The sequence below is a fragment of the Alexandromys fortis genome, unplaced genomic scaffold (assembly GCF_014885135.2).
Source record: "Alexandromys fortis isolate MF-2015 unplaced genomic scaffold, M_Fortis_MF-2015_v1.1 scaffold_151, whole genome shotgun sequence".
Taxonomy (NCBI): domain Eukaryota; kingdom Metazoa; phylum Chordata; class Mammalia; order Rodentia; family Cricetidae; genus Alexandromys; species Alexandromys fortis.
Window position 1 is genome coordinate 2,842,233 of NW_026068043.1, and position 12,318 is coordinate 2,854,550.

At 40.8% G+C, this 12,318-nt stretch overlaps 1 protein-coding gene across 9 annotated transcripts in view; it reads left to right on the forward strand.

Moving 5' to 3' along the window:
- Positions 1-12,318, forward strand: part of Auts2 (activator of transcription and developmental regulator AUTS2) — a 1,106,765-nt gene that overhangs the window by 476,209 nt on the left and 618,238 nt on the right. For all 9 annotated transcript variants that reach the window (XM_050166142.1, XM_050166146.1, XM_050166147.1 and 6 more), the window contains exon 3: positions 175-276. In XM_050166142.1, coding sequence (XP_050022099.1) covers positions 175-276 — 102 coding nt within the window. The remainder of the gene's footprint in view (positions 1-174; positions 277-12,318) is intronic.

Sequence of the window (12,318 nt, forward strand, 5' to 3'; positions counted from 1 at the left end):
ACACACACACACACACACACCAGATGTTTCATAAGCTTAAGCTAAGTAGAACGTTAAGGCTCAGGACTTTAAATTGGCAAGGCTCCTAGTGCAAAGCTCATGAGTCGCATGATATGTGTGTGTGTGCAGATGTCTCTGACTTTCTCGTGTCTTGCTTTTCTCTGTTCCTTTCAGCTCAAGCCAGGACAGAACAGCTGCAGGGACAGTGACAGCGAAAGCGCTAGCGGAGAATCCAAAGGTTTCCACCGGAGCAGCTCTCGTGAGAGGCTCAGCGATGTAAGTGTGAAATGCCTCAGACCACTCCTGGACCCCCATACCCTCCCGGTGCAAGGATCCTGCACCCCGTTCAGATGGCTCACTCGCTGGGAGCATTGTTAGGCTTACTCTCTTGGTATATGTGTATATGTGTATGACTTATTTTGTCATTCCAAAAGGTAGGTTGACCAAAAATGAATTCTGGCAAATTATGGGGATTTCAGAAATGGCCAATGAAAGTGCGTGCTGTTCAATCCTAAAATCAGAGTTCATATTCCCAGAACCCAAGTAAATGCCAGGTGGGCGTAGGACCCTTTCTGTTATCTCAGTGGTTAAGAGGCAGAGATAGTGAATCACTGCAATAAGCTGGCTTGTTACTGTCACCACAGCAGCCAGCCCATTGCTCAGTGAGAAACTTTGCCTCAGTGACTAGAGATTAGGACCTGGAGAGGAGACCCAGTGCCTAAGAGCACTGACTGCTCTTCCAGAGGACCCGAGTTTGACTCTCAGCACCCACATGGGCACTCACAGTCATCCGAAACTACAGTCCAATGGAATTCTATACCTGAAGGTACCAATGCACATAAAATAAAAGTAAAATGTGTGATTGAGGGAGACACTCATTGTCAGAGTAAGCCTCCATGCACGTGTGCTCCCACAACTGAGAACACACGTAGACATGTGTACATACACATGAACATACAACATAAACGCTGAAAAAAATAAAATGGAAGTGGGGATACTTTTTCCCTAGGAAATAAGAGATGGGCCAGCGAAATGACTCAGTAGTAAGGGTCCTTGCTAGTAAGGCTGAAGAAATGAGTTTGATTCCCAAAACTGACAAGGTAGAAGAAGAAATTCCTGAAATTTGTTCTCTGCCTTTCACCTGCACATACTGTGTCTTAGTTAGGGTTTCTATTGCTGTGAAGAGACACCATTACCATGGAAACTCTTATAAAGGGAAGCAGTTAACTCTGGTGGCTCTTTGCAGTTCAGAGGTTCAGTCCATTATCATCAAGATAGGACATGGGGGTGTGCTGGCAGTCATGTGCGTAGCTGAGAGTCCTACATCTTGGTTTGTAGGCAAGAGATAGTGTTCTTAGACACAGGGCAGTATTTTGAGAATATATGAGATGTCAGAGCCCACCCCACCGTGACACACTTCCTCCAACAAAGCCGCAAGTCCTCATAGTGCCACTCCTCCCTTCTGGGAGCTGTTTTCTTTCAAACCACCACACTATCATAATTGCTCACCCACACTAAATTCATAAATCAGTCAAACAAAAAGAACTAGCAATATATTTATCAGGATAGCAGTCAGTCAGTACCATACCTGCAAGATGACATCATGTTGCTATGCTATGACCCTTAGTAATTTATACCTTGGAATCCTGTAACAATCTATCTCTGCTTGTTTTCGTATGTTAGGATGAGTTATTTGTCCAGTCAGGGTAGATGCCTCTCTTGGCAAGAGAGAGAATTATTACTAATTTTCCTAACAGATTTCAAATTGGAAAACCTTGTTAAAAAATGACTGATGCCTTGGATGTGCCTGTTCTCTTGTACACTTGGCTCCTATGCACCTGCAGGCCAGGTCTCTTTCACCCTTCAGTGTTACCAAGGATAGCAAGGTCTTCTTTTGGCTTCATAGTCTCCTTAATAAAAGAAGTTAGACAGGGAATCAAAAGGCATTTCAAGTACTGTTATACTAGACTTTAAGGGAAAAACAATGTAACAGACAAGATGTCAATCTTTGCCACTGCTGTAACTTAGGGGTCCAGGCCTGTGGTGTAACAAACCAGGTTCAGTCACTTATTCTAAGTTAAGTCAATCAGCAGAGCCAAAAAAATCAGTATTAGGAGATTTATTCGATATGTTCACATTAGGAGAAAGAGATACAGCACTTCCTCCCAATGCTTGAAGGTAAGTTTTAGATAGAAGGCAAGAAATTTGCATAATCAAGCAGTCTAGCCAGGTGTTGTGTCCTATTTGCTCTGGTCTCTTCTGCAAGGTCACCTGTCAATCTCTCTTCTGGCAGGCATGTTCCTCCTCTAGCTACCCTGAGGGCTTTATAGGCTTTCATAATCCCAGAAGGAGATTCCTGGGGAAATTCTAATCCCTTGGGGTCCATTCTTGCAATTGTTTGATGACCTACAAGGGGAGCACAAGTGTCTTGTTAGGACTCATTGATTCCTGCCAGACAGGCCTTTACATGGCCCGGAGAAGGGAAGTGCGGAGAAGGAGAAAGCCGTGTGTTTTGCAAGCAGCCACATGGATAAAGGAGAGAGAGAGGCTTCAAAGAGACCGTGAAAAGCCCAGGGAAAGCCTGCTTAGCCTTTGGCCAGTATCCAAAAAAGGGGATAAAGGAAAGTAAAACAAAATGTCTTGCTTTTTGAGGCCTGTCTCAGAAAAAAATGGGCAGGCAGAAGCTGTACCAAGAGGAGACTTCTGGGAAGGGAAAGTAGATTATCTCATTAATAGGATAATAACCTCTTCCATCTCCTGGGTAGATGTGCTACCCAAGGCTAAAGATGGAATTTAGAACAAAGCCCAGGTACCTTCACCTTTCTGTGAGGTAGTTTAAAATCTTAGGGATGTCAAAGCCGATGTTCATGTTTCGAAGGAAAGAAGCTGTAGGGTCCAAAGCTTCTGTAGCCCGAGGCTGCAGTAGTAATTCCCCTGTTTCTCCTGAAATCCATCCACCCTGCTTTGGACTCTCCTGGTCCTCCTGGATCTGTTTTATTGTCTGTGCCAGAACCGACTGCTACAGACTCTTTTGGCTCCTTCCCTCACTTGTCATTTTAGCACCGTTCAGGCCCCATCTTTGCCCCTTTGAGAAACACTTGGAAGCTATCCTGAAATACAGTCTTAGTGGAGAGGAATTTTATTTCATGATGTCAAGAAGCAACATTAATCGAGTTAAGTGCAAGATGTGGGGGTATGCAAAGGAGAGAAGTTTTGAGTCTCCAACGTTAAAAAGCAGTAGAGGTCTGATAGCGATTATGTGTGTGATCGGTCCTTTACCCTGTTCTCCTCCCTTCTTTCAATCTCAGCAATATTAGTTACTGGCAACAAGGTGGTGTGTTGAAGAGGAAATACTAGAGATTTCTCATCAAGGAGAAAGAGGCATTATACTTTCGCTTTAAATGTTACAAGCAAGGAAAAATGTGTGTACATTTATTACATTTTGTACGTGAAAGTATTTATGTGTGAATGGGTTGCATATGATTTGACTTGTGGGTGGAGGTCAAAGGACAACTTGGGCAAGTTGCCTCTCTCCTTTTACCATATGAGTGCCAGGAATTACTCAGGTTCCCATATGTGGAAGCAAGCCCCTTTATCTATTGAACCATCTCACCAGCCCATATATTATTTTTAAGTAAATATATGTTAAGATTCTGTATTTCAAACTGTTTTTAGTAAGCAGTGTCCACTAAAATAAAATTCTGCAGATAGCTTTCCCATCCCAAGTGACCATAATACATTTCTAATACCATTCCTCGGTATATAATACTGCATTGTTCTGACATATTTCACACATTTCATCATGACCTCTTGTCATTTCATCTGCTGATACTGCATTACCCTGACTCACTTCATAGGCCGATTCTTCATTATCCCTGCTCTCCTAGTCACTGTTCTGTTGCTGAGAAAGGACACCATAACAAAGGCAGCACTAATGAGAAAAATTATTGAATTAGGGGCTCACTGACAGTGTCAGAGGCTTAGTTTATTTTCATGGCAGCATGCAGTCATGGTGGTAGAGAAGTAGGTAAGAGCTTTATCTTGCTTTGAAAGCAGAGACAGAACCAGAGACAGAATGACAGAGAGGCATTGAGTCTACCATGGACTTTTGAAACCTCAAATCCCAGTCCCAGTGATTCACTTCCTCCAGTCAGGTCTCACCTCTTAATCCTCTAATCATTTCATAGAATTCTATGTACTCTTTAGTGACCAAACATTCATACATATGATCCTGTGGGGGCCATCATTATTTAAACCACCACAGTGACCCATTTCATCTGATAATTATGTATAACACTGACCTCTTCTGTATAGTAGTAATGAATGACCCATTTTACATGACTGTGTGTATTATTCCACCCTATTCTTTAGGCCCAAATACATCACCCTGACACGTTCCATGTGATGGTACTATGATAATGTTACATTTCCCTGTATCAACCAAAGTAGACAGCACCAATACACAACTTATTTCCCCAACACTTCCAAGGAAGTTAGTTGTTTGGGTGTGTGGACATTTTGCATTCTCAGAAGAATTAGCAGGAGCAAGCAAAGCTATTATTTTTGCAGTATTTCTTAATATGTTGTTAAATAAGGAACACTGTCTTTGACTGTGAGTGAAATTCTGGATATAATAATGCTAGTTTCTTGATTTATGATAGAATTATACAATCTTGAAATGGTAAGCACTCTGCTGACCTAAATTTCAAAAACTGAATGCTTACTTAGGTCTTCTGGGACTTTGTTGTATGATTTGTTTATATTTGTTTTTGTGTTTTATAATCCAGGTTAGGATAAAACTTGCTGATAGCCAAGGATGAGCTTGAACAACTGATCCTCCTGCCTTAGCCCTTCAAGTTCTGACAGACATTTCTTCCCATACCCACCTTGTGCTTTTAGTATGAGGGTTTACTGACTCTGTAAGTATTCCAGGTTTACCTAATCAGACTTCAGTTATAAATTTTACCAGTGGTTCTCAGCCTTCCTAATGCTGCGACCCTTTAATACAGTTCCTCAGGTTGTGGTGACCCAAATATAAAGTTATTTCATCAGTCCTTCATGACTGTAATTATGCTACTGCTATAAAGTCTAATGTAGATATCTGATATGCAGGATGTCTCAGACCCCTATGAAAGTGTCGTCTTCCCCCAGAGGGGTCACACACCACAGGTTGAGAATGACTGGCTTACAGGATGGAAACCTGGTTAGTTTAGGATAGTCATCAATTTCAATGGTAGTTGGGTGCTTTTTCCATTTTACCTGCTGTGGCTTTCATAGAAATAAATTCCAGCCTCTGCACAAAATTGCCAAAAGTGAACTCAAAAATGAATCACTGAAGACAAACCTATAAGATAATGGAATTCACAGAAGAGAATAGATAAATCTTCATGAGTTGTGCCTTTGCCATTGGGTTGTTTAAGGTGCGACACCAAAAGTATGACCAGCAAGAGGCCAAGAGATAAATTTGTATCTCAGAGGGAGTGATCGTGAAATGGGAAGGACATTGTGTAGAATGGGAAAAACATACCTGATAAGTGTTCATTATCCATTGTGTAAAACAATTTCATATATTTCGACAGTAGAAGGGCAGTCTATTTTAATGTTATGCTGGGAACTTGAACTGCTGTGTGTGCAAAGGAGAACTCCAAAGAGCTGCAGAGTGTGTGGGAAGATTCTCAAAGTCCTTCATCCTTAGAGATGCAAATTCAAAGTAAAACAAGAGGCCTGCATACAGCTCAGTGTTCACGAACTTAGACTATTCTTCCAGAGGTCCAAGAATGATTTACAGTGTCCATCTTGTGTATTTACAGTTACCTTCACTTCAGCTCGACTCAGGCACCTATACTCATCTGCACATACCCGCTCCAACATATACATCAATTCAAAATAAAAATAAAATCTTTTTAAAAACTGAAGAATCAATTTACTCATAATAAGATTGTTATAATATAAACAGAAAAAATAACAAATGTCACTTGCATGGAGAAGTTGATACACCCATATGTTCCTGACAAGAGTATAAAATGGAATGGCCACTGAAGAAACCAGTTTTGGTAGGAAATAGAAGGCTAAAATGTAAAGTTTCCCTATGACCTATTAGGTCCATTCTTCAGCACATAACTTAAAAAAAAAAGTTGAAAAACAAAAGTTTGTATTGAGTTCTGAGGCTCTGTACAGCAGCCTAAGAATAAAACAACCTGGTTGTCTTTCAATTGAATAAAAAATAGAGGAAATATGTTGTATACATAGAAAAAATATAGGCAGCCACAACAAATTCTGGCATTGTAATATTGTCTTAATTTTCTTTCTGTTGCTGTGATAAACTGCCATAACCATAAGCAACATGGAGAAGAAAGAGTTTATTTTACAGCTTATAGTCCATGATGAAGGGAACTTGGAGGCAGGAACTGAAGCCGAGGCCATGGAGCCCTGCTGCTTGTTGCTTTTGCTCATCATGGTTTGCCTAGCCTGCTTTCTTATATAACCCGGCCCACTTATCTAGGTGTAACCCTGCCCACAGTTGGCTGGGCACTCCTGAATAAATAAATCATCAATGATGATAATGCCTCCACACACTTGCCTATAGGCCATTCCAAAAGAAGTTTCCTCTTTTTGAGGTTTCCTCCCATGCTTTTTGTATGATCAGAAGAACTATTTTCTGTGGGCAGTTCTCCTCTGGATTGTGTATGCTGCCTAGTTGCTGATACACTAAAAGAAATTTTTCATTGATTTGAAGGGAATACAAAGGATTCCCTACTTGGGTGTGCTAAGAAACCATTCCTGTTTCGTCTTGATGACTGTTTTGTTCACCTAGAGAATTTTTCTCCCACATATATTCTGATGTGATGACCATAGGGAACCTTCTAAATTGATGCACACAACCTGTGGCCTGTAGCATCTTGTGGAAGGGCATTTCTATGAAAACATCTCAATACAAAATCTTTTTTTAAAGTTTTAGGGTTTTTTTTTTCTTTCTCACTTTATTAAAAGGAAAAAAATAGCTAAATTTTATGGTTCTTCATCATGAACTAGAGTATAATGTCAAAAAGTTGACCATACCTGGCCACTTACTGTCCCTGTGAACCTTGCTCTTCCATCTTCAGGTTTATGAATTCCAACCATGGTTTTTTTTTTCCCCCTTAAGTTTGTAATTCTGATCGTCTCAATTCTGGTACCCTCACCTCATGAGGTCTGGCTGGGTCACCCACCAGTGCACACACATTATGACACAGAAACTTCTCTGGCCATAATCTGGGAGTATTGTTCTTTGTAACCCAGGACTTGCTGTGCACCCAAGGATGACCTTGAACTCCTGATCCTCTTGTCTCTACTTCCCCAGTGCTGTAATACCAGGTATGTGTCTTCATTGCCTGTTTTATAGTGCGCTGAATGTTATGCCCAAATCAACAAAGCCCCACAAAAGCCAACAAGGAAACCAAAGTCCTGTACGTAAAAGCAAAGAGCCTTTATTGTAATCAAGTTTGCAAACTCTGTGTTTAGCATGTACAACGCATTGGAATAGCCAGAGAGCCCCGAGCTCAATTAGAATTCACTTTTTATAGTAGTAAATGTGGGAATAAGGGGTTCCTGAGGTTCAGGACCCCTGATTGGATGGCATTTGTCTAGGCGTGTCCTGGTGAGTGTGCCTTGGCAGAAGGTCCTATCTACAGAGGTTGTAATGTTAGGCATTTCCTTTGGATGGTCTGTTCTTGGGAGCAGGTTGGGTTGTACAACCTGGTATTGCCTCAGGGTAAACTACTGAGACTCGGGCCTTTTATTAAATTTATTGAGGGCCAAGTTCTACTCTGGCAGGTGATAATGGTTGGGAATAAAGAACTTCCTTTGGGTGACCTGCTCAGACTTAGCTTATCATGGCTTGCCCCCACACTGAAAAGGAACTCTGAGCTTAGTTCCTGATAGGCCAGCACTCTCTACTGAGCCACACTCCTAGACCTCAAGGTAACTTTCCTTTCCTTTCAGATAATGTTAGTCTACACCATCTGTTGCCTGTTTTCTTTTTAGTAGCATTTGTTTGGGGGAGTATATTTGGTCCCTGTTAGACAGCAGTTCTCATTACAGAGTTTTCAGCTAAGTTAAAAATTCCCTTCAGCCTTTCACACTCCTTGGTGGTATTTGATACTTAGACAGTGGAGGCTTACTCTCAAATGAGGCTAATCAAGACATCCTATTGTTCTACCGTTGTCTTTTTAATTCAGCAGGCAAAGAAAAATAAGGGAAAAGAAAAACCCTAAACTTGATGTAGTTGGAAGATTTGATTCTTGGGCAAAGATTTAGCAGCCCAGTGGGCTTGGGTTTTCTCTATTAAGTCCTCCCAAACCGTGTTGTCAAGAAGGGTATAATTTGCCACAGGACTTTGAGATTGTCTTCATCAAGGAGACATCATAACTTGTTCAGATTAGTCACAAAGGAAAAAGTTAAGGAAATAATTGAACATATAAATATTCATGAGGAGTTAATCAAGGGGGAAGTACTGCTTCTGATTTATAGATACTTTTATAATTGAGAAAGTTGTCAAAACTTGGGGATTGAATTCGAAAATTCCAATAAATGGAACAAAGTTTTTGATAACAGATCATGAGCATCTTCCACAAATACTCTAGAGTCCTGTATTCACATAGGATCATTTATCAATGTGCATTCCCCAAAAACTCAGAGGCCAACAAGAACAGAGCCAGCAAATGTTTTTCTCATACAGAATTGGTTCACTTACAAGAAAGAAGCTGAAAAGCCCCAAGATCTATAACTGGTGACCGGAGACCTTGTGAGCTACAGATGAAATTCTCCTTGGCAGGTTGGCCTGCGTGAAACTCAGTGAGTTTCCTTGGGTCTGAAATCAGGTAAAAATGATATGCAGGATAGAACGCATTCAGGAGAAATTCCCTCATACCTAAGGGAGGACCAGGCTTGCCTTTTCCTAAGGTCTGAGACTGAAGGACAAGCTGTATGCTTTCCCGAATGTCCTATAAATTTAAACCAGAAGTTCCTTAATTTTGATCAAGTATCCGGCCACCCCATTGTCCAATGAAGTTAATACAGAAAGTTAGTCATCTGAATGAAGTTTCTTTTTGAAGTTTGGAAATGGACATATGAGGTGGGCAGACTCTTTTCAAGTCATGATAGCTCGTTATTTAAAAATTAGCTTAAGATGTAAAAGTAATTGCTTAAAGCTTTTGGGTTTTAGGTCCAAGGGGAATGAGGCAGATAGTTCTTTTGGGGTAAGAGATTTATTAATTAATTGATAGACAAGCAGAGTCTATTAATTGATAGACAAGGGGTCGACAAAGAGTTTAGACACACATGGCATGAAGGGAATTCATTCTAACAGCTTTCAGAAGTGTGCCATGTGGGCTGGAGAGATGACTCAGCGATTCAGAGCAGTGGCTGCTCTTCAAGAGGTCCTGAGTTCAATTCCCAGCAACTATGTTGAGGCTCACAGCTATCCACAATGAATTCTGGTGCCCTCTTCTGGCATGCTGGCATACATGCAAGCAAAAAAATTGTATACGTAATAGATAAATAAAATCTCTTAATAAAAAACAAGTGTGCCATGTGTTTGTTGAATAGTTCATTAGTGGGTATTTCTGTTTCTACTAGCTTGAAGTGACGAGACAAGAATCTAAAGAACTGGTTGCTTTAGTTCTGGAAACCAAAGTTCAAGGAATAATCAAAGTTTAACTAAAATGGAGGAAGTTTACCAAATCAAAGATCATGCCGTGGTTAAGAAGGATTAAACTCTGGACCTTGAAATACTGACTTTGCTCTTTGTATGAAGGTAGGAGTGAGACTCTGGGAAAGCCAGGGGCCTCTGAGCATAAGGGCAGTTGGGTGAGAATGTGCGGAGGATGAGGTACAGGAGAGGGGCAGTTTGATGTTGAAACATGACATTTCTCGTGCTTCATTTTTATTTTTGAGATACAGTAGTCAAAGCTGGTCCTGAACTTAGGTTTTAAAGGCTGACCTTGAACTTCTGCTTCTCCTCCCTCCACTTGCCGAGGCTTAGGTATGCACCACCACCATGCTTTTTTTATGCAGTGCTTGGGATGGAACCTAGAGCTTCATCCATGCCAGACAAGAAGTCTGGCAACTGAGCCACATGCCCAGCTCCTATGGCTCCATAGTTGATTTTGCCTGGTGAGAGTACTGCTTATGTCCTGGTCAGTGCATATAACCTTATCTCCAAAATATTTTTTCCTGGGTAAGTGACAAATTTCAGTTGTTCTCATTGACATTAACACAAAACAAAAAAACAAGGACTGAAGCGACTGATCACAGCAGTTAAGCGCCCTTCCTGTTCTTCCAGAGGACCTGAATTCAGGTCCCAGCACTCATGTCTTGCGGCTCAGAGCTTCCTGAACTGTAAGCTCTGCAGGTGCTTGTATTCATTTACTTTATATACCCACATAAACCTATAATTAAAAATTATGATAAAGTATAAAAGCACTACAGAAAAATCTATGAATGAATATCCTATGTGATCCTTCCTGTGTGTATCCTGCCTGTGCCCATTCTTCACTTTAGTAGAGAACAGCAGAGCATTAAGTTGGAAGGCAGGGTGTCGCATAGTTCTGGTGGTTTGCAAAGATGTAGAGAAATATTTGGCTTAAAGGAGCCCAAGGTCAGGATGCACAAGCTTACCTGGGAGTGAAGGCTACATATCCACCCTGTGTTTGGAAAGCTTTAATAGTAGCGTTGTCCTCTGTTTGGATCTGAAATAGATGGAGGAAATGTAGTTTAGCTGGTTCATTTGCCTTTTTTCAGTTGTGATTAAAACACCATGACCAAGGCAGTTTATAGAAGGAAGGGGATATTTGGACTTAACAATTCCACAAGGATAGAAGTCCATCGTGTCAGGGAGCATGGCAGTAGTTGGGCTGAGAGCTCACTAACTATATGTAGGGCTTGGATTTAATCGCTCAATGCTCACCACCAGTGACATGCTTCCTTAACAAGGGTATTCCTCCTAAACCTCCCCAAACAGCACCACCGCCTGGGGACCAAGCGTGCAAATACTGGAGCCTATGGGGGATAGTTCTCATTTAAACCACCACAGATGGGTAATCAATTTTGTTGCATTGTCAACGTAGCTGCTGAGCTAAAGCCAGTCTGGATAATCAATTTTGAAATCCCCTGTTGTCAGTAAGCTGTTAAAACAGAAACGTTAACTTCATGAGTTGAAGGAGCCGCTTTGAAGACCGCTTAGTGACAGAAATGTAGAAAAAGACAGGTTGGAAGCAGAGAGGGTTCGAGCATAAGTATTTATATCTACTTCAAAGCACAGTTTCTTTTCTCCTGGAAACTGCTTCAGCTGTGTATTTCATTACTCTCTTGTGGCCTGTGGTGGCAGGAGACTGAGGCAGAGAGTGTTCCTAAGGATACCTAAGGACATTGTTCTTTTCGGAGTAACAAGATAATTTGCAGACATAGCTTGTACAGTGTTCTGATGGCAAAAAAAGACAAACACATCCACCCTCCTCCACCCAGCAGGATCACAAGATCAAGCTAAACGAGAGGGCCCAGAAATGTCCTGCGAGCTTGTCCTGTCCAACTACCCTGCTCTTTCCGTTGACATGCTCTCTCCCCGCCTTCCCAACCTCATCTAAATATCCTTTCCTATGTACTTTGTTGGAAATAGGAGTGAATTGGTAAATTTCAGGAAAGTAAGAACAAAGCCCTTTTCATTTAGCGAATGGATTTTTTTTTCGCCTAAGTACGGGTATATTAAGTAATACTGCAAAGATTGTTTCGTTTTTGAGATGGTCTTCTGTAGCCCAGGTTAGATTCCTGGATAGACCCCAGCACTTTTTGAGTGCTAGATTAGCACTCTACCAATTTAGCCACATGCTTATGAAATGAGGGTAACATAACTTCTTTAGAGGAAGAAGAAATTAAAATCTGCCTCTTGATTTACATAAATACACAGATGACTTTTAAAAAAATGGGGAGTACCTTTTTTTTTCTCCTTCAGTTTTTCTCTTCTTTTTTTGAGATAGCACCTGTCTTATCTACCTGGTTGATGCAGAACTCAGTATGTAGACCAAGCTGACTTTAAACCATTGATCTGTCTACCTATGCCAAGTCCTAGTTTTCCAGGAATGTTCCACTACTTCTGTTAATGTTTCTTCTATAGGGAGACCAAAAATAAAACAAAAGTTCTAATTCTTTTTCAAATGTCCCAACTACAAATTAAGGTATGAATCTACCCAAGTTCACTTTGGGGAACCAGTGATTTTTTTTTATTTTTACTTATTTATTTTATTGTTTTTATATATAATTTTTTTATTTTATAAAATAATATTT